Here is a 24,219-nt window from a genome sequence, read left to right on the forward strand (position 1 = left end):
GGCAGCATAAAATTATGATTTGTTTACCAAGTACTTCCAAGCGGCACAAATTATTCCGAATCCATTTTTTTTTTTGACCATCTCGTCTTCAAAATATAAAATATACAATAGGAACTGTAGGGTCTAAAATGAGAAGGAATTTGGTGTGACATCCTTTTTGGAGTCTATCAAAAAAAAAAAAAAAAAAAAAGCTGATGCTTGTGCTTTACTTGTATTGGCCAGTTCTTGTGCAGTTGTTACCTATTTATATTTTATCTGATTCTTAGTAATGGCTTTCATTGGTGTTGGCTAATCTATTCAGGATGTTTCATTCATAAATAATATGTTTGACTTGAATAAAGTTAATTTAGATGCTATCACATGAAGCACATTTTTTCGCTTATCTAACAAAACATGTTTCACCATGCTGAATACACCAGGAGCACCGTCATATTTATCATAAGGAAAGTTTAACATGATATAAAGAAGCTGTGTTTCTCTGCTTGGAGTGGTGGCTACCATTAATGAAATGAATTTTACTATCCCTATCTAAAAGTCGGATATGAAGGAGATTTAGTCTGTAATTAATTGTTCATTTCTTGGTATTATGTACTCTAGAGAATCTGTAGAGTAATCCATTTACAAAATAGCTTGTTTAAATCCAGGTCCAGAGATCATTCAGGTGAGGATCTGTGAAGCTCAGCCACAGCAGTTGTGCATCTCCTTCAGCACAAAGATAAAAGCTCTACACATGCTGGAAGCATTCTTCAGTAATGCACGTGAAAATAGTTTACAGCCAAGCAAGCTATACCACACACTTCCTACTTCTTTGACTTGACCTTTGCATTTCTGTGTACAGTAGTACATGGATACCCATTGTCACTGGAGATGAGCCAGACAGAACATGGAAATGGGAATGAGGAGTCTTTTCAGCTTATTGATATTATGAGAGGTAAGATCTGATTTGTATTGTGAATATAATGACTAGAATCCCTGCATGCAACCCCTTCAGCTGTGATTATATTTTAATTGGTTGATACATGATAAAAAGCAAGGTGTTCATGTTTGCTATAAGGTGTTTGGTATAAGAAAAAGTGAAAGTTTAAGTATTATTTTACCATTTTTACCTTGGACCATTCCTCTTTATGGGTGAGCTTTGCTTCTTGTAACTCTTCAAAATCATTTTTTTTTACTTTATGTATCTTTTTTTTTTTTTTTTTTACACTGAATCTAATAGCATATACAGTGCCCTCTAATATTGGCACCCGTAGCCAATATGGGCAAATACGACGTCTGTGGAAATAAATCTGCATTGTTTATTCTTTTGATCTTTCATTCAAAAATGCACACATTTCTAATTTTAAGTAACACAATTGAAAGTGGCTCAATTGGGCTCAAATCGTGGACAGTGGTTCCATGATTACACCACATTATCTTAACAATGGATGATGTTCATAACCTGGTTTTACCAGACTCTCGTACATTTCATTTGTACATAGAGTCTGGCCACTCTCCATTTACAAGGGTTTATTTCCGCGAAGGCGGGCACTCTGTTGAGGTTTAAAACTATTGGATCTGCCCTGAGCCACTCGTGACGTATGTCATGCGCCCTTCGTCTGTTTCACTCATGGAAACCGACAAAATAAAAGTGCACATGTGCAGGCCACCTCAGTAATAAAACTATAGGATAAAACCTAAAACTCGTGCATTCGGATTGTGATTTATTCACGCCACGGTGGAGAGGAGAGTTTTGTGATCGGGAACGCGGCGCTCACGTGGTCCATAACATCATTGTATGCTGTAAATAAAATGTAAATATGCTTGGTATGATAATAAATGCTGCTATAAATAACGGACCAATTCAAATGTTTAAGTGCTTTTATTTTGATGAAATATATTGCTCTTCTAAATACTTGCCAGCATTTTAAGGAAATACAAGTCTATAAATGCATCCTAATAACAGCAAAGCAACCGTATGGTGTTCTGCAGTGGTCAAAAATGATTACAAAGAGTGAATTTTGGAGTGATATTGTTGAAAACTCAGAGATGTGGATTCGGACAGCTATTACATCAACACGACCTTGCGTTTGTCAAAAGCAGTAGGTAACTCTTCCGGGGATTTTTACGCGGGTGGTGAGGGCCACATCATGGCCACCAACAAACCCCAGCAAAGACTGTTATTGCTCCGGCTTTAACTTCTGGATATTCGGCAGCGGTGCCACAATGCAATGAATAGTTTAGTTCGCATCTTTCTCCGCCGCCATTACTGAACTACATCTAAAACTAGCGCTCGACATCAACGTCATCGTTCTCAGCCACTCCCTCTGTTCGCTGATTGGACCGGTAAAAATGAGTTCTGAGAAAACCTAAGACTACACAGCAGTCCCAGACGTAGTACTGAAGGAAAATGAAAATTGAGCGGAAGTACGTAGGAGGGCAGAGCCAGGCTATGATGTTCAACCAGCTAGAAATATTTGTGTTCATTTAACATGAACAGATAAGTTAAGTTAAATCAGATTAACATTCTTAATTTTGTCCAAAACTATTACATTTGATTACTCTGAAATGAATATAAAAAAACAAAACAAGTAATCCAGTTTAATTGATCATTTTTATTTAGTGAAATGCTATATTTTACAACATTTAGAAAACCTTTTACATTATAAGATTGTATTGGCTAGATGGTTTTGCTGCATCCATTGCATGCCTATAGTTGTTTTTTATTAATAAAACAACTTTAATTGTTATTAGCAGATCCTCAGCCCAAGCACATGCTCTACACTTCACTACAATGGTAACGTCCAAAAACACTAACATAACACACACTTATAAATAACAACAAAACAAAACATTAGACATTAAAAAGTCTCTCCATTTTCTCATCTCGTTAGAAATGCATAAAATAGCACTTTATTTAAACCTTTACTCTCCAAATTCAGCCCATTTACAAAGCATGATGGGAAGTGAAAGTCCTGTTTGTTCGGCTTACTTGATTGAATCATGTTATTTCAAAATAAACACATCAAGTTATGTCAAAGAGTAACGGTTTTAAGTCAGTTTAACATGAATCAATTACATTTGAACCAGAAAGCTGATATAATGGTGTTAAATCAATATGAATTGCTTAAATAAAGTGAACAGCATCATAAGTTCATTTTTTTGAGTATATGAAATAAATGTTTTCCTCCAATGCATGTTGGCTAAAATTGTTTAAAACTATTGGATCTGCCCTGAGCCACTCGTGACGTATGTCATGCGCCCTTCGTCTGTTTCACTCATGGAAACCGACAAAATAAAAGTGCACATGTGCAGGCCACCTCAGTAATAAAACTATAGGATAAAACCTAAAACTCGTGCATTCGGATTGTGATTTATTCACGCCACGGTGGAGAGGAGAGTTTTGTGATCGGGAACGCGGCGCTCACGTGGTCCATAACATCATTGTATGCTGTAAATAAAATGTAAATATGCTTGGTATGATAATAAATGCTGCTATAAATAACGGACCAATTCAAATGTTTAAGTGCTTTTATTTTGATGAAATATATTGCTCTTCTAAATACTTGCCAGCATTTTAAGGAAATACAAGTCTATAAATGCATCCTAATAACAGCAAAGCAACCGTATGGTGTTCTGCAGTGGTCAAAAATGATTACAAAGAGTGAATTTTGGAGTGATATTGTTGAAAACTCAGAGATGTGGATTCGGACAGCTATTACATCAACACGACCTTGCGTTTGTCAAAAGCAGTAGGTAACTCTTCCGGGGATTTTTACGCGGGTGGTGAGGGCCACATCATGGCCACCAACAAACCCCAGCAAAGACTGTTATTGCTCCGGCTTTAACTTCTGGATATTCGGCAGCGGTGCCACAATGCAATGAATAGTTTAGTTCGCATCTTTCTCCGCCGCCATTACTGAACTACATCTAAAACTAGCGCTCGACATCAACGTCATCGTTCTCAGCCACTCCCTCTGTTCGCTGATTGGACCGGTAAAAATGAGTTCTGAGAAAACCTAAGACTACACAGCAGTCCCAGACGTAGTACTGAAGGAAAATGAAAATTGAGCGGAAGTACGTAGGAGGGCAGAGCCAGGCTATGATGTTCAACCAGCTAGAAATATTTGTGTTCATTTAACATGAACAGATAAGTTAAGTTAAATCAGATTAACATTCTTAATTTTGTCCAAAACTATTACATTTGATTACTCTGAAATGAATATAAAAAAACAAAACAAGTAATCCAGTTTAATTGATCATTTTTATTTAGTGAAATGCTATATTTTACAACATTTAGAAAACCTTTTACATTATAAGATTGTATTGGCTAGATGGTTTTGCTGCATCCATTGCATGCCTATAGTTGTTTTTTATTAATAAAACAACTTTAATTGTTATTAGCAGATCCTCAGCCCAAGCACATGCTCTACACTTCACTACAATGGTAACGTCCAAAAACACTAACATAACACACACTTATAAATAACAACAAAACAAAACATTAGACATTAAAAAGTCTCTCCATTTTCTCATCTCGTTAGAAATGCATAAAATAGCACTTTATTTAAACCTTTACTCTCCAAATTCAGCCCATTTACAAAGCATGATGGGAAGTGAAAGTCCTGTTTGTTCGGCTTACTTGATTGAATCATGTTATTTCAAAATAAACACATCAAGTTATGTCAAAGAGTAACGGTTTTAAGTCAGTTTAACATGAATCAATTACATTTGAACCAGAAAGCTGATATAATGGTGTTAAATCAATATGAATTGCTTAAATAAAGTGAACAGCATCATAAGTTCATTTTTTTGAGTATATGAAATAAATGTTTTCCTCCAATGCATGTTGGCTAAAATTGTTGGCACCCCCCATCACTTTTTAGCACATCAGGGTGACTAGGACAGGGACCCCTTAACCCAAATTCCTTTAATCCATCACAATAAGTAAAAACAAAGAATATACTTCTGATGTGCAAAAAACGATTGTTAAGTTACACAAAATAGAAATTGACCGTAAGAAAATATAGCTGATTGAAATTTAAGCATTGAAAATCATCAAGGCAATAATTAAGAAGTTCTAATCAACTAAAGATGTTACAAATCTGCCTGGAAGACGATGTGTGTCTATATCGTCCTAATGCACGGTGAGGAGGAGCATATGAGTGGCCAAAGACTCCAAGGATCACAGATGGAGAATTACAGAGATTAGTTGAGTTTTGCGGTCAGAAAGCCTACAAAAAACATTTATCAAACAACACCTACATCACCACAAGTTGTTTGGGAGGGTTTCAAGAAAAATCCTCCTCAGTCATCCAAAAGCAAACTCCAGCACATTCAGTTGTCAGACACGACTGGAACTTCAAAAGGGACCTGATTATGGTCAGATGAAACTAAAAAAAAAGAGCTTTTTGGCAGCAAACCCACCAGATGGGTTTAGTGCAAACAGGGATAAAAAAGTAACCCATTAAATATACAGCTGGATCTTTAATGATGTGGCCATATTTTATTGCTGGACAACTTGTTCAGATACATTAAAGGATTTATAGCAAATACCAACAGATAAAAAACCTGTTTCTGCTAGAAATCTTATAATAGGCCCCTAATCTTCCATCAGGACAATGATCCAAAATACACAAATGTGTGTCACAAAATGAAGCTTCTGCTATGACATTCCAGTTACCTGACCTGAACCCTATAGAAAATTAGTGGAGTAAACTTAAGAAAAGCACCAACATCAGCTGGGAATGTGAAGGATCTTTAGAGATTCTGTATAAGGAACGATCTCTGATCTCTTGTCAGATGTTCTCCAACTCATCAGGCATTATAGAAGAAGACTCAGAGCTGTTATCTTAGGAAAAGGACGTTGCAGTAATTGGTTGCCAATAATTGTGGTCAACTTGAACTAGAGAAAAACACTTATTTCATAATGTGATTTACACCCACTTTCATTTTTTTTACTTCAATGAAAGGTTAGAATATTGTAAATTTGTGAATTCTTTTAATGAAAGATCCCTGGTCAATCTCAGATGATTGTATTTCATTTTTTACAAGGTTTCTGTTGAAGATGGATGGATGTTTTCTCTGTCCTCTTATCAAAATGTATGTGCTATTTAAAAAAGCATATTTGAAAACATGTCAATTAATTCCTTAAAATCATTTATTGTAAATACATGTTTTAAAATAACTTATATTTGTGACTAAAATAATCACTATTTAGAAAATGTGTATTTAATTAAAAAACGTACACATTGTACATAAATATTTGTTTTTAAGTAAAATTTTGTAATGTGCGTGTGTGCGTGTGTGCGTGTGTGCGTGTGTGCGTGTGTGCGTGTGTGTGTGTGTGTGTGTGTGTGTGTGTGTGTGTGTGTGTGTGTGTGTGTGTGTGTGTGTGTGTGTGTGTGTGTGTGTGTGTGTGTGTGTGTGTGTGTGTGTGTGACAGAGACAGAGACAGAGATAGTGTGTACATGGCCATGTGAGCGTGTGTGTGAGTGACATTTCTGTGCTGAAGGGATGAGCTAAGTGCTTGTAGTACTTAAGCAGGTGAAAAGAGAAAGAAGGAGAAAGGGGAGAAGAGAGAGGGAGAATGAGAGTCATAAAGGTACGGGCTGCAGGTATGTGTTTCTGGCACCTGCATAGTTTGGGTTCTCTCCATTTTCTACAAAATATAAGGCAAAGGCAAAAATGTTGAAGTCACTTTGCATTGGACTGGCTCCCTGTAAGTATATTCACAGTGAAAAACAAATCCTAAATGTCTACAACTTCAGTCATTTCAAATGTAAAAATAAAAAATCGGTTGAATATTATATCAACTAATATTTACACTATCAAATCAACAAACCAGAGGACTCTACTTACTCCTGTTACTTTGACTCAGCCCTGTTATTTGTTTTATATGAGTATCAGGAATTAAAAAGTAACAGGATTGATATTTAAGCAAAGAATTAGCCAATACATATAGCCACATGGCATCCGTGCTAATAGCAGGAGGACACTGAAAACAATACAAGTGACTTGACGAAATTTCATATTTCTCAAATAAACAAATTACATCTAATAAATTATTTAGGTAACAGGACAGTAAGTTTTGATTGACCTTCTCAGTCATATTTATAATTTTCTTCAAATATGCAGAAATGAAAATGAGAGGACTTACTTTTGGTCTTTTGATAGCCTTCAAAAGATCCTGATGATACAATTTCCTGTAGAAAATGTATCTTGTGTCATGTTTTTTAGAGGGGGCAATGTGTGAGGGTAACAGGATAGTGAAAACATGGGGACATGACTAAAAAGTGTATTTAATATAATAATATACACTGCTCAGGCATAATATTATGCTGTGGTATCTGACATCAAGATGTTAGCAGCAGATCCTTTAAGTCCTGTAAGTTGCGAGGTGGGTCCTCCATGGATCTGACTTTTTGTCCAGAACATCCCAAGATGCTTGATTGGATTGTGATCTGGGGAATTTGGAGGCCCTCTTCCATTCCTTTGCGGCCCAGTTCTGATGCTCACATGGTGCTTTCCGCAGTGGACAAGGGTTAGACACCTTGACTGGTCTGCGGCTATGCAGCCCCATACACAACAGCTGTGATGCACTGTGTATTCTGACACCTTTCTTTCAGAAGAGTTTGATCGGACCACATGGGCCAGCCTTTGCTCCCCGCGTGCATCAATGAGCCTTGGCCGCAATTAAGCCTGATGCCAGGTTCACCACTGTTCCCTCTTATTTGGACCACTTTTGATAGATACTGACCAATGCAGACTGGGAACACCCCACAAGAGCTGTAGTTCTGGAGATGCTTTGACCCAGTCGTCTATCCATCACAATTTGGCCCTTGTCAAACTCGCACAAATCCTTACGCTTGCCCATTTTTCCTGCTTATAACACACCCAATTTGAGATAATCAGTGTTATCCACTTCACCTGTCATAATGTTATGCCTGATCAGTGTATTATTGATTTCTAATGGGGGGGGGGATATTCAAAGCATAGATGGAAAAAAAATGATTATTTCAATAATTTCAATAATTATATTTAATTGTAATGTTTATGTTTAGAGAGTTGGATAGCACATTATATTTTTAAGTGTTCTCTGTAGTTCTCTGTTTTATATTATTATCTACATTTAGATTAATGTGCAGGACACTTTGCTTAATAATAAAGTATATTTTAGAGTTCATTTTCATGCATATTTATACATACAATGTACTGGGGACAGAAATCTTATCCATTCGATGGAATCGCTCCTTCTTCATTGTCTATATTGTTTATTGCCCTGATGGTAACTTGTAAATATGAAGAGAAAAAAGTAAGCTAACATGTAAAAATAATATGGAAAAATGGTTTTTAAAACAGGTTTTGTATAATGCATTGCTAAGTAATTCATTACTGTAATTTAATACATTTTCCCTTAAAATGTAAATAGTAAAGTAATTTATTTAAAGTAATTGAAATAGTAATTTAATTACAGATTTTTTTGATGTAATTGCTTTAAATACTGTAGAACAGTAAACTGCAACTGTACATTCAGCTGATTGATTCAGCACTAATATTTCAGATGTGCTAGAGGCTGATTGTTAACAATTTCTTCTGACAGTAAAAAAATAAAAACAAAATAGGAGAAGAACTATCTTATTGTTTGACGGGGCAGGTCAGCCAAGTAAAAAGTTTACAGTGTGTTTACTATTCTTGTAGTAGTATTGACAGAGGTTACATATGCATTGCCTCATACAAAAACACGTGCACACAAGATTGGTTCAGTTTGGTCAAATGTGATTATGGCATGTGGTAGTTAATCATTCTTCAGCTGTTTTGACACAGAGATAATAATTGATGAACTATATCACTTTCGTCTTGTGTTACTGGGCTCAGAGAACATCAGTGCTGACTAGGCAGTGTGGAGTTATGCAGTTATATAAAAACATGTTTTCCTTTTTTTAGATGGCAGATAATGAACTTATCTTCTAAGTTTCCAATGGAACTACAAAGAAAGAGGAGAATAGTTCGGCCTGCAGGTCCCCCGGATGGAGGCTATGGCTGGTTCATTGTGCTTTCCACCTTCCTTGTCTTTGGGCTGACATTCGGTGTAATCAAGTCCTTTGGTGTGTTCTTCGTAGAAATCCACTACTACTTTGCAACCACAGCGACTGCAAGCTCATGGATTACATCCATCTCTGTGGCAACGGTACATTTTGGGGGTATGTATGTACCAAATTCAATTTCGACCAGCAGGGGGCTCCCTCCACTTACACTCTCAGTAACCTTTGATCTTTGAATGCTTAACTGCAGTGCAGACCTACACCTACTGATGTTTATTTGTTTGTTTATGTCAAAAGTAAGATGTGGTAAAATCTCTTGATCTTCACCGTTGATCTTTTTTTTTTTATTAAGATACTCGTCAACACACAAGCTTGTAGTCTTTTAATAAGTGTTCTTTTTTAATTTTTAATTAATTTAATATATCATATATCTGGGTCAAAGCTTCGCCAAACTCTTGTGGGGTGTTCCCGGTGTACAGTGGTCAGTATCTATCAAAAGTGGACTGATTAAACAAACGAGCTACTGTAGCTCAATCTGCTCAAGAAGTTAATGCTGGTTCTGATTGAAATGTGTCAGAATACACAGTGCATTGCAGTTTGTTGTGTATAGCTGCATAGCCACAGATCTGTCAAGGTGCCTGACCTCTGTCCACCGTCGAAAGCATCAACAGTGTGCATGGGAGCATCAGAACTATGGAGCAATGGGAGAAGGTGGTGATTCACGTTTTCTTTTACATCACGTGGATGACTGGGTTCATGTGCGTTGCTTACTTGGGGAACACATGGCACCAGGATGCAGGCAGAGTGATGCTTTGGGCAATGTTCTGCTTGGGTCCTGCCATCTATGTGGATGTTACTTTGACGCGTACCACCTACCTAAGCATTGTTGCAGACCGGAACCTAAGGTATTAACCTCTTACACCCTTTTCATGGGAACAGCATTCCCTGGTGGCTGTGGCCTCTTTCCGCAGAATGATGCACCCTGCCACAAAGCAAAAATGGTTCAGGAATGGTTTGAGGGGCACAACGAGTTTGAAGTGTTGACTTGGCCTCCAAATTCCCCAGATCTCAATCTAGCCGAGCATCTGTGGGATGTGCTGAGCAAACAAGGAGGCCCATGGAAAAATGTCCATGGAGGCCCAACCTTGCAGCTTACAGGATTTAAAGGATCTGCTGCTAATATCTTGGTGCCAGATTCACAGCACACCTTCAGGGTTCTAGTGGAGTCCATGCCTCAATGGGTCAGGGCTGTTTTGGCAGCAAAAGTGGGGTCATAATGTTATGCCCGATTGGTGTATATTAAGCTATACATGCAATTTTAGCACAAAATCAAAGCTGCAAACACATTGCCAATAAAATCAGATGTGATTTGCTAAAAACTGTAGTCTGATCTTATTTGAGATAAAAATGCATGCCAACACTTTAAAATGTTTGTTAGATACACATTTATGTTCTCTGGCACCATTAGACCCTTGGTGAAATATATGTAACAGAGCAGGAACTAGAAATATGAGTTTGTGTTGTACCCTCCATTTCTTTGTCTCCCAGTATGACAGGGGCTGACAGAGCACTTAGCTACTGGCGGTACAGTATGTAATGACTGTGTGCTTCGTGTTTGTCTTTATTCAGCCCCAGTAGGCTCTGCATTGAGCGCATACTTCGGCCATCGGCCAGTGGTCATGGTCGGGGGTCTGCTGAGCAGCATTGGGATGGTGGCCGGGTCATATGCCCAGGATCTGCTACAGCTGTACATCACTGTGGGATTCCTTACAGGTGAGAGCACAGCCAGCAGTAGAGCATATGGCTGTGCTCCTGCACACACACACACACATTTAGGCTTCCCATTTTTCAACATTGAATCACAACGAGAAAAGGTCATTAGCCAATTATAGCGACTGTATTCAAGAACCTCTCAGATTCATGAACACTGCAGAGGGAAAAGCATATGATGAGACAATAGGAAAATAGGAAAGGAAAAAGGAAAGAAGATAATTTTACCCACTAGACTTTAGTTAAACTAGAGTTAAGAACAATTATATATATATATATATATATATATATATATATATATATATATATATATATATATATATATATATATATATATATATATATATATATATATATATATATATATATATATATATATATATATATATATATTATATATTTATATATATATATATATATATATATATATATATATATATATATATATATATATAAAATAAAAGAAATATAAAATATATATTTTTTTTTTCTCTCTTTTTTTTCGTTTTTTCGTTTTCATTATCGCTGTTGGCACATTTAGTCTAATTATTTATCGTTAATATATCATTCTTAATTATTTGTTTAAGCTATTCATTTAGTTAAACTCATTAATTTCCACCTTCTTCGTATATTTCGAAATTTATGTACAATTATTAAGCTTTTTGTTTAATTTATTCTTATATATGAATCAGTTTTTATTAAAATATGAATTCGTATTTAAATATTTAATAATTATGCACTATTAAACTGTTATGCACTATATACATTTCAACTAAAATTGACTGTATATTAACTTCACTGTATATTTATTTTATTAAGAAGTTAGTACTTAATTAATTTCAAAGATGCATGGTTTGCATTGTTACAAAACATTTTAACTTTCTGTTGATCAAAGTATCCTTGAATTTTTTTATCATCATTACTACAAAAATATTAAGCAGCATAACTGTTTTCAACATTGATAATAATAAGAAATCTTGAGCACAAATCAGCATATTAGAAAGATTTCTGAAGGGTCATGTGACAGAAGACTGAATTAATGGGTATCCATCACAGGAATAAATTACATCTTAAATTACATTAAAATAGAAATACAATTTTAATAATATTACAATATTACTGTTTTACTGTATTTTTAATCAGGTAAATTTAAGCCTTGGTGAGCATAAGAGACTTATTTCAAAAACATTAAGCAAATCTTACTAACCCCAAACTTTTGAATGGATGTGTAAAAGGATTGTATAGTCGGATCGTAATACACATAACCTTGCAATACTGCTATCCATTCAGCAAGTGGCATTTAAAACAATGTTTTACCATTACAAAACAAATGACTAATCCAAGAAACAAATGCTTACTCTAAATGTTCTGTTCGTTTTGTCCTCTGCAGGATTTGGCTACGCCCTGACCTGGACCCCTACTGTCACCATGCTTGGCTGGTACTTTGAAAAGCGACGGCCAGTGGCCAACGCTCTGGCCAGCACAGGAGAGTGCATTCTCACCTTCGTCCTGAACCCATCCTTCCAGCTCATGGTGGATCAGTATTCCTGGAGGGGAGCGATGCTGATCCTGGGAGCTCTGCAGCTCAACTTGTGCTTGTGTGGAGCTCTACTGAGACCACTCAACAGACATGTTCCTTCTAAAGAGCTGGTAGAGAAGACAGATAATGAGCTGGGGCTGTTATCTCAAACTCACAGAGACTCTAGAAGTTCAAAAGACAGGTCAGACACAGAAAAATCAGTTCCACTGAAGGTCAAAATCACAAGTTACGTGGACTACACGCTTATTGCTAATGCTCGCTTCATGGTCTACTCAATGTTTGGTGTCTTTGCTGCTCTTGGCTTCTTCGCTCCAGCTCTCTTTCTGGTACCGTATGCCCGCAGTCAAGGAGTGGAGGAGTACCAGGCAGCCGCTCTCATGTCCATCTCTGCGGTGTTGGACCTGTTAGGCCGGGTGCTCTTCGGGTGGTTGGCTAATTTGCAGCTGGTAAAGACAGTCCATCAGCTTACTGTCACAGTGATTCTTTTGGGCATTGTTCTGTTGCTATGCCCATTAGCAACCACGTTCACCCAGCTAGCGCTGTTCAGTGCGGGTTACGGACTGGTGTTCGGCGCTACCGTGTCCATTCACATCACGGTACTCGCAGAAGTGGTGGGGGTGGAGAGGCTAGGGAGCGCTCTAGGTTTCTTCATGCTCATCCGGAGCAGTGGTGGCCTTCTTGGACCACCTTTGGCAGGTGAGATGTTTAAAAGTAATATGATCACCAGTGACAATCCTGAGCAGAGTGAAAGGCTATATATATATATATATATATATACACTCACCTAAAGGACTATTAGGAACACCTGTTCAATTTCTCATTAATGCAATTATCTAATCAACCAATCACATGGCAGTTGCTTCAATGCATTTAGGGGTGTGGTCCTGGTCGAGACAATCTCCTGAACTCCAAACTGAATGTCAGAATGGGAAAGAAAGGTGATTTAAGCTATTTTATCTGCTCAGTTACTGGGATTTTTACGCACAACGATTTTTAGGGTTTACAAATAATGGTGTGAAAAGAGAAAAAAAACATCCAGTATGCAGCAATCCTGTGGGTGAAAATGCCTTGTTGATGCTAGAGGTCAGAGGAGAATGGGCCGAGTGATTCAAGATGATAGAAGAGTAACTTTGACTGAAATAACCACTCGTTACAACCGAGGTATGCAGCAAAGCATTTGTGAAGTCACAACATGCACAACCTTGAGGCGGATGGGCTACAACAGCAGAAGACCCCACCGGGTACCATTTATCTCCACTACAAATAGGAAAAAGAGGCTACAATTAGCATGAGCTCACCAAAATTGGACAGTTGAAGACTGGAAAAATGTTGCCTAGTCTGATGAGTCTCGATTTCTGTTGAGACATTCAGATGGTAGGCGTAAACAGAATGAGAACATGGATCCATCATGCCTTGTTACCACTGTGCAGGCTGGTGGTGGTGGTGTAATGGTGTGAGGGATGTTTTCTTGGCACACTTTAGGCCCCTTAGTGCCAATTGGGCGTCATTTAAATGCCACTGCCTACCTGAGCATTGTTTCTAACCATGTCCATCCCTTTATGACCACCATGTACCCACCCTCTGATGGCTACTTCCAGCAGGATAATGCACCATGTCACAAAGCTCAAATCATTTCAAATTGGTTTCTTGAACATGACAATGAGTTCACTGTACTAAAATGGCCCAACAGTCACCAGATCTCAACCCAATAGAGCATCTTTGTGATGTAGTGGAACGGGAGCTTCGTGCCCTGAATGTGCATCCCACAAATCTCCATCAACTGTAAGATGCTATCCTATCAATATGGGCCAACATTTCTAAAGAATGCTTTCAGCACCTTGTTGAATCAATGCCACGTAGAATTAAGGCAGTTCTGAAGGCGAAAGGGGGTCAAACAAAGTATTGGTATGGTGTTCCTAATAATCCTTCAGGTGAGTATGTGTGTGTGTGTGTGTGTATATATATATATATATATATATATATATATATATATATATATATATATATATATATATATTAGTCGATTAATTGATTTATCATGATTAATCGCATCTAACAGAAAAGTTTTCGTTTACAAACAGTAATAAATGTGTTATTTTATAAGTTTTATAGTCTGACACTGTGAAAACACAAGACGTCCTTTGTTGTTTAGAAAGCTCTTCTTGTTATCAGTCATCCTAATGCATTCCCTTCGCTCATATTTCTTTGATGAGGTTTCTCATTAATGCCCACAGGGCTTAGTTTACAGTAATACGGTGTTATCTTGCAATAGCATTGCCTATCAAAGAAATGCCCTCGACTATTGTGTTAATTTCATGGATTATTGGTCACTACATAAATAGCTTTTCCTCTTTCAATAGCGAGCCACGCTTTGACTGCCCTGACCAAATTTAAACCATTCATTTGGTTTCATTGGCTGTAATTTTTCCTGTGCCCGCTGCTCAGTTCAGGACACATCACAAATGGTAGTGCAACAATACATCAGCGGAGCTACAAAAGTGACCAAAGAATCAACAAACAACCGGCCAAGACCAACAACACATTTAATAGCTGTAATTGATTACTAGATGATAAGCTCTGATAGGGCAACTTCAAATAGATAGTACTGCAATGTGGCATTTTGCCCTTATCTAACAGTTTTTCTCTTAATAGCATCGGCCAAAACATGGCAAAACTTGGAAGATTGTTCCCCCGTGCAGCCAAAAACCTCTCCCACGCCAGAGGCAGCTCAACACTAAATCATCCAGAAAAGTCTCACTGTCCTTTTAGAGGCATCAACTGCCAACACCAAGTCCATGTCTGTATTCTGAAAGACTAATGTACTTAATATGAATCTCTTGGGGGTTTAGTCCATTAAATAGAGCGCAGACTGATGTTTGGGAGGAGAGGAGAGCCTTTATTTTAGGCACTGCAGGTTAGAAGTGTAGTCTGTTGGGCTCCATCACCGACGGTGTAATTACACCATAAATTAGCTCTGCGGCAGTTATTCTCAGTGACTTTTAATCGGGTTGGAAAACTCCTTTACTGTGGCATTATAAAAGATGACTCAAATAATCACTTCATCACTGACTTCATAGAGGCTCTGTTCCTTGGTGCTTTAATTGACTGATCATTTAAAAAATTGTAAATGTGAGTTCAGAAAGCAGGTTTGGCAGCAAACGAGAGGTGAGATGATGAAGGAACAACTACAGGCTAATTAGTGGTGCTTAGCCAAGGGTCACTATTGTGCCCAAGCAACCACCCAGAACACCTAGAAACCACATACAAATGCCCTTGCAACCACCTACAACAGCCTAGAATTGTTGATGTGAGTTTGGTATGGCCAAGTATGTGTTTTAATTGCAAGCTAATAGTTTTGATTTCATTATTACAGGAGGAAAAAAATACTTTATTATAGTACACCCATTAAAAGTGCATAGAAAATGTGAGCATGTTTTTGTTATAATTCCAATTAATTTAATGTATTTTAGATTTATTTTTTAATACAATTTTTTTTAAAGATGCACATGCAGTCAAAAACCATTTTTACTGCGATTTGTTGTGTATAACGATATGAAGAATGTATTTTGGTCCTTTCTGCCTACAATTACACAAATTGAAATTTGGGTTTGGTCTGGATGTCAAATATATTCTACAGTTTCACAAAACATATTCATTGATCTTCCTTTAAAGGGTTAGTTCCCCCCAAAACTTCTGTCATTAATTACCAAGCGGCAACCTCCTGTGATCTCTCTTGAAGTCAATGCGGAAGGAATGTGAACTTCAATTTATCGACTGGCCACTAGGGACAGACTCCAGAATGGAGCAGAATCTCATTTAGCCCCATGTTAAAATTCCCAACTTTACAGCAGAAAAAACATTTTTACAGCCTGGTACAAATTGGTGTTTTGGTCTATACGGCTAATTTTGACCTTTATGACAACTCTTAGGGGGGTGATTTTTTTTATAACTCATTCATTTACATTATATAAAACCGTAAAGTTCTCCATAATTAAGGGTGTGGTTACTTTGAGTGACAGGTGGATAGCCATTTATCCGCCGTCTAGTCATTGCGCCACCTAAGCTCCGTCCAAATCCCGCCTTTGTGCCCATTTTCTGTTATCCGGGAGGCGATATTTTTCTTCCCAGGATGGTAGGGGACGGTAGGCTACCGCCTTTTTCGTCTCTGATTGGCTAGAAGGGCTCTCCTCCCATTGGTTATACATTTCACGTTCTTGGCAGTCTGTCAGCTAGTCTGTTTTGATAATCTTTACTACAGAAGTGAACGAAGTACTTAATATGACATGGCCAATGTCCTCATATTTCACCCTCTCCTTGTAATACCTGTCATACCCATATTTGTGTCCTCATATGTCACCCCCCCCCCCCCACACACACACACACACACGCACTCACACACAATTACTAGTAACTAATTACTAGTGTTTAACATGCATTAACATTGTCTATTACTAGCAAGTTTATGCAATGTTAGGTTCACAATAAAAAAAAATCTTGAATCTGAACTTTGTTTACTTCTGTTGTAAAGACGATCAAAACAGACTAGCTGAAAGCCTGCCATGAACGTGAGATGTATAACCAATCGGAAGAGAGCCCTTCTAGCCAATCAGAGACGAAAAAGGCGGTACCTTCCCCTACCATCCTGGGAAAAAAAATATTTCATCCGGGAGTGCCACGCGATGACCCACTAGCAAGATGGCAACGTCCTGCTTGCCCCTGCTTTAAGCTTCAGAACGGCTTATCGGAATCCTATGGGTGACGTCACGGACACCGTGTCCATATTTTTTTACAGTCTATGTTAATTACTCACCTAGACTGGGTAAACCCAGCCTGATCTGCTGGCGATTTGATTTTGCCTGGCAAATCGGTCTGGAAACTTGTACATTAATTTATACTGCTTCTGTTACACTTTTGCGAGAACCAATCACAGACTGGATTATTCACCTGGCACGCTGTTGGCGGGTTTAACACGATGGTAGAGAAGCGATGGGTCGTTGCTCGTTTATCATGCCTCTTGTGGTCTGATTGGTTAAAGGACTATCCAATTGCGCACCGAGTCATTCAAATACTGCTTGTTGATCACGCCTCTTGTGCAGTAGAAAAAGACAGAGCAGACTCCCCAGGCCAATTTTAAATTTTAAATTGAGCTTGGTCTGGTGATAGCCAGACAATTACTCACCCTCATGTCGTTCCAAACCCGTAAGACCCTTGTTCTAGCCTGACAAGCCAGACCCACATCAAGATGTTTGGTCTGGAAACTCACCATTGACAGGGCTCAATCCGAGGGGCGGGATAAACGGTTGTCCCTCTGCACGCAATAGGATAGCGCTACAACCAACCAGAGCAACGAAGGTGAAGTGGAGCTCGTTGAAAGATTAAACTTTTGCCGTGTCCGGTCAGCAAAACTCAGAACACATCTTCCCTTCTTAAGAATGACTTCAGTGCCGTTCTTTGTTCTCAAAAGCTTAACTCCAAATCTTCCAGAGTCGTGGTCAAAGCTGATTCGAAAGAACGCCGTTCGCCAGCTTCTGTGTTTACTAGAAGCACGCAAGCGCAACTCGGCCGTCATTATGTTAAGCCCCGCCCACCGACTCTATACACAATGTGATTGTCCCGACCAGAGTTTGCTGTTTATAGCTCAGACATGTATTGAGAGTTGCTAGACGACAGTCGCGGCAAATTAGATTTGCTGCCGCTAGGGTGCGTCTAGATTTCCAGGCTATCTTCATTCATCTTCGGAACAAAAAAATTACGATATTTTTGATGAAATCCAAGAGGTTTCTGAACCACCCATCCCATAGACAGCAACAACATTGCAACTTTCAAGTCCTAGGAAAGACATCATTAAAATAGTCCATGTGACTAAAGTGATTCAACCTTGAATTTATGAAGCGACGAGATTTTATGAAGGGAGCGTCATCTACTGGAAAAACAACTACATGACAAAAAACGTCTCGAAAAACGCTGGCGATAAGCACACACGATAATCTCTATATTTACTAAGCTATATTGTGTGCATTCATTTATCCCTTATGCTAACTGAAACTACAAACATAATTGGCAATGATAAAATTATTTCTACTGTTTCTACAGGAATCTTCATAGACAAAATGAGTGACTATGGTGCTGGTTTCCTGATGGCGGGCGTGGCTCTTCTCGTCTCCGCCTTGTTTTTGCTTGTTTTACATCAGATGAACAGACAAGGGATGGAAAGGGGAAAAGATATCCGCTAGGAGAACGGGAAAGGACACAAGGATCTGAAAAACAGGGATTCCAATTTTGGAAGAAGTTAGAAAGAGGAGGCTCTGTAATGTACATTTAGGGTGTCATGTTACTGTGGACAAATGTTGCATTCATGTTTCACCACACATGTGGCCATAAAGCGGAGATTTAGATTAGAGGTGTGTAAGTAATGGGTGTAAACTGATAACATGGCCTCGTGGTGCTGACATGCATTGTCTGTCCATTCCTGAAGCAAACTCTCACTCTTAACGACGCTGAGTGGACAGACCGTTCTCACCTAAGTGAAACATGCTGGGAAGTCCTGTAATGATGCCATTCCAAGCAATATTTCATCAGATCTATTGCTCCAGTAAGTCTGGAAAATGGACACTGCCTTAATGGACTAATGGAAGCTGACTCAAGGTTTATCTACAGACAAAGATGAGCACATGCATCCAAGACCAATTTCTTCTGCCTTGTATAATAATATGAAGAACTTATTCTAGTCTCGTTTCCTGAAATTACACAAATTAAAATTTGGATTTGAAACGGGTATTTTGATTTTTTTTTAATTATTATTATTTACAGGTCAAATAGCCTACATGTCAAATGCGTCCCAACTGTTTCACAAATCCTTCTCATTGATCGCCCTCTAACGGTGAGTAAAGGGAATTGCAGAACGGATGGCTAGAGTTAAAAAATACATGCTTTTAAAAAATTGCTTAAAACTCACATGGGATTTAAACAGTCTTTAAAAGCTGTTTATTTTACATGGTGAATCTGTCATATAAGTCAGTACAACATAAAAATTACAGAGGGCACGTCTAATAGAACATAAAATGGGGAAACAATACATTAATGAGCTTTCTTTTGTTTGTGCAAAATCATCTTAAAAATATTTAATCCTGAATTTATAGGGGATAAATATGTTTCTGAAGTATATTAAAGAGCTTTTTGTTTTGCATAATCATATTTAAAATATTTAATCCTGAATCTATAGGGGATAAATGTGTTTCTGAATGCATAGACTAAACACAAAGGCGCATCCTGCTGAAGAAAGCCACAAAAAGGCAGTACTGTCTAGATCTTTTCTGTTTATACAGTGTGATGAAACAGTAACCGTTCAAAGCTAAACCATCTTCGCAAGATATCAAAGCATATTTTTGTCTTCACGATAATCTATTGCCAACATCTGCACTTTGATGCGTTTTATGCATGCTGGTCTGTGGCTATCACAGATAAGTGGTTTTCCATATTAGAAATTAAAATAACAGAAATACATTTTAAAAATGCTTGTTACCATGAATCTGAAAAAGCAAACATTATGCTCATGACAAAATGAGACTTCAACGGCACACAAATGAAAACGTTCTTCACATTTTAGTCTGTTCACAACAAGCTACACACAGTTTGCCATTTCCCTTATATTACATTATTTTGTTATCTTCCCTTTCATTGAACACATGAGTTGCCTACCGACAATAAACACAAATTCATGTTTCTCATATCTGGTTAATTAGGTCTGGGTAATAATTAGGTTTTTAAAGGGTTAGTTTACCCAAAAATAAAAATTCCGTTATTAATTAGGTTACTTAAAGCTGCTGTCCGTAACTTTTTTTTGTTCAAGATTTACAAAAATTATATAATGAGAATGTACCACATCAATCAATTTTCCAAACCGTGTTTTTGTCTTACCCTGAATAATTATGATATGCTTATAATAAGTGTTTATATTGGGACTATTTCAGGTCAGACTAGTAGGTTCCGCTGTGGTGGAGCACAGTTGCTGCGGGACTCGCCCATAGACATGAACAGAGAAGTAGCTCCGGCTGCAATGTTCTTCCACAAGACGCATGCAGTTCTGTTTATTAACCACGAGTGCAAAAAGTTACGTACTGCAGCTTTAACTTACCTAACTTACCTAATTACTTAACTTACCAGTCATTAATTACTTAACTTACCCTCATGTCGTTCGACACCCGTAAGACCAACGTTCTAGCCTGGATGCCTGCCTAACTTAGCCCCGCCCACAAAATGTTTAGGTTGGGCAGTTCGGTCTGGCCTCGCTCCATAGAGGAGTAATTATCCCCGAACAGAAACTGTTCGGACCAATGAAATCATCAGGGCGGGCTTTAGAAGATGACGGACAGATGATAAACAGTAACGTAATCATGCACGTCATCCAAGGGATTATATTTTTTCGAATCCTAAACGGAGAGCTTGTTTGTATATAAATTCACCTTCGCATTTTCTTTCAGAAATGATGATCATGTTGGGTAAGTACTCTGTGTATCATTAAATTATGTTATTTTTTTACAACACCAGCAAAGATCGTGTATTCCAGCCTGATTTCAGCAAGCGTGCAGACAGGGTTGCCAAGTTTTTACAACAAAACCTGCCTAGCCCTAAACAATAGCTTCTCCGGGGGAAAAATGGTGTTTAGGGGGTTTGTTATTTTGGCAAGGTTGCCTGCTAAAATTTGCACTCATGGGTCTATATATCGCATAATAGTCGCTTCAACCCGCAGACAAAAACAACGTGCGGGGAAAAAAACGTGGACTTGGCAACACAGTGCAGTTGAACTATGTTGACATTTGACAATGTCGCTTCGTTGCTCTGATTGGTTGTAGGTCTATCCAATTGAGGTCTTTCCTGGTCCGGTTGAAACACGCCCCATAATCACAGTTCAATGGAGCATTTTCAGACTAGAATTGAGGATGACCATGTCAGGCTACCAACGTTCATCTTTGGAAAACAAATGAAGATATTTTTGTTGAAATCCGTTTGTTCAGAAAGGCTTTCATTTACACCAATGTCATAACCTCTCTCAGGACCCATAAAAGGCACTAAAGTGATTCTACAATAATTTTATGAAGTGACGAGAATAGTTTTTGTGCACAAAAAATGGAAATAACGACAAAACAAAGTTTCGAACTGTTATAAATCAGCGTATTGATTCATGATTCCAAGCGTGTCAAACTGCCAAACTGCTGAAATCACGTGACATTGGCGATCTGAATCATGAATCAATACACTGATTTATAATGTTCGAAACTTTATTTTGAAATCGGCCCATCATTATTATATAAGTCATCATTTAGTTTTTTTTGTTTTGTTTTTTTAGTTGTTTGTTTTTTGCGCACAAAAACTATTCTTGTCGCCACTTCATAAAATTATTGTAGAGCCAATGTAGTGAGATGGACTTTATAACAACATCTTCAGTGCCTTTTATGGGTCTTGAGAGAGGAAATGACATTGGTGTCAATGAAAGCCTTTTTTAACCATCGGATTTCAACAAAAATATCTTTATTTGTGTTCCGAAGATGAACGGAGGTCTTCCGCGTGTCGAACGACATCAGGGTAAGTAATTAATGAAAGAATTTTCATTTTAGGGTGAACTAACTAATAATAAAGAGTTAGTAGCCTATTCTAATATTCACAAAATAAGTTCACATCAATAATTGTCATATTGAGTATAGTATTTTGAATGAGCTTTTATTTTTTTTATAATTTTGTTACGTACTTTTGTTGAAGTTTTGTATGTTATCTAATATTTTTATTTTATTTTGGCTTTATTTTAAATACCAAACAATGATTTTAATAGTTTTAGTTTTAAAAAAAATAACAACACTGAACTCATCATTTTATCTTTCATTATAATAATGACATTTCACTGTAAATTCATTGTGGATGTATTACTTCAATCAGAAATAGGCCGTTATACTGTGTATCGTTTTTGACACTTGATCCCATCAGTAAATCCCAATGAGAAGAAGAAATAATGCTGTAATGAGAGAAAATAGGGCTCTTGCTGTTTTCCTGTGACCTGAGCCATCCTTTTAACCACAGAGGCGATGAGTCCTTTGAAGTCTGTAATTGGAAACAGTTGATGGAGTAAAGTGGAATAACAGATCCCAGATCCGTTTCTCCAGTCATATTTCCCTCCCGTAAATCCGGACCTCTTCAATTTGACCTTCATGTAGTCCAGGTTTGGCAGGAACCCTATAACAGACGTTCAGAATGATGCATGTGTGGATGTGCTTGATGTTCAGTGAAGCCTCAGGATGAAAACTGAATTCGACTGAATGTTAAAGACAAAGGGACAACCTGAGAAATTGGACAGAAATTATAACAAATTGGAAATCTCTGAACAGAACATTCAAAGGGGCAGAAACCCTGATTAATGTGACCAGCTCTTAAGAAACTAGAACAGGCAAAGACGATGTGCAGACTCAGCAAACATAACCTTTTAATAGCGACAGGCAAACACAGACAGACCTGGGCTGCGTTTCACAAAAGGATTATTAAAAGAAAAATCTGAATTACCGAGATATAGGCCTAAACTCACAACTATGACTTTTTTTCTCACAATAGCAGGTTTAGTTCTGCATGTTCAGTTCAATTCATTTTAATGAGCTAAAGTGACTAACTTAATTTCATTGTGTTCAATCCACCTAATATATTTAAAGCTGAGGTTTACTTCATTCATTTGTGTGAAAAAAAAACCTGAATATATTTTTGTTGACAACTCACTGGGCAGTGGGTCTGTAGTTCCCAGCATGCTTTTCGCTTCCACTAATATGGATCAATGCTTTTGATGATATCACGCTGCACTTCAGCTTCTCATCAGATTTTCTGTCCAATCAAATGCTCTCATGAAGTATTCGGCCCCCTACGTTATAAATTACACACGAAAGCTGCAGCTAAAATCTTTAATTTGTTCACACATATTCTACATGGGGAATGGCACATAGTGCACTATAGGAGATAGGGAACGATTCAGACGGTGTAGATATGCTTTCCTTTGGGGCTAATGAGGTCAGCTCTGGTCTGCCGCAGAACGCACAGTCTGCTCCGGTCCAGAGACACGATAGCACAGAGCAGATCGTGTGTGCGAGTGTAGACCAGAAAACATATCACACCCATTTGAATTCTGCACAGAATGCTGTATCTTAAAGGGATACTTTACCACTTTTCATATTAAACTATATTATTTCCTTAAAAAAAAAGTTGATACATACCTCTCTCGTCTCAGTGCGTGCACTTAATCACTTAACCGCTATCTTGGCGCAGTAAAAAGTCCCGGCTGAAAAATCCTACCTCACATCTCCCCCTCCCACCTCCCCTCTATTGACAGAAATAAGAAAGGGAGCACCTTGTTTTATTTTGTCATCATACTTGATCGTTCAACTATTTGTGTAACTGTATTTAAATATTAGGAAAACGTGGAGGTGTTTTGTCGCTTCTAACTTGATCTCTGTTTGGTACCATAGTGAATGAACTGGGCTTAGTGGGCTAAGCTAAATGCTATCAGATCGCCACCGCGCATCAGAGCGATTAAGTGCACGCACTGAGACGAGAGAGGTATGTATCAACTCGTCTTAGTTAAGGGAATAACAGTTTAATATGAAAAAGCAGTGAAGTATCCCTTTAAAATGATATGGAGGAGATTAGGAGCAGAAATGGTTAGAGTAGGAAACTTTTGCCTTACCAAACTCAGCGACTCTGGTTGAGCTGTGATATAATCAACCGCTATTGGCTATTATTAAAAAGGGGAGGAGCTGTTCAATATGTCCCACCCATGGTCCTGGCCTATCTTCCTGTTTCAGTGGAAATTGCATCAACATATTCAATAATGCTGTATGCTTAAATGCACTGCAATGGGCC

General features: G+C 38.0%; 1 protein-coding gene across 1 annotated transcript; it reads left to right on the forward strand.

Moving 5' to 3' along the window:
* The first annotated feature begins 648 nt into the window (after window positions 1-648).
* Window positions 649-19,104, forward strand: si:dkey-246g23.4 (uncharacterized protein LOC559426 homolog). Its single transcript, XM_067420261.1, has 5 exons — window positions 649-931; window positions 8,923-9,179; window positions 10,650-10,793; window positions 12,181-13,026; window positions 18,424-19,104. Exons 2-5 carry the CDS (start codon window positions 8,933-8,935, stop codon window positions 18,561-18,563), a joined length of 1,377 nt encoding a protein of 458 aa, XP_067276362.1. The 5' UTR covers window positions 649-931; window positions 8,923-8,932; the 3' UTR covers window positions 18,564-19,104.
* Window positions 19,105-24,219: the final 5,115 nt, after the last annotated feature.

This window comes from Pseudorasbora parva, chromosome 16, assembly GCF_024679245.1.
Source record: "Pseudorasbora parva isolate DD20220531a chromosome 16, ASM2467924v1, whole genome shotgun sequence".
Taxonomy (NCBI): domain Eukaryota; kingdom Metazoa; phylum Chordata; class Actinopteri; order Cypriniformes; family Gobionidae; genus Pseudorasbora; species Pseudorasbora parva.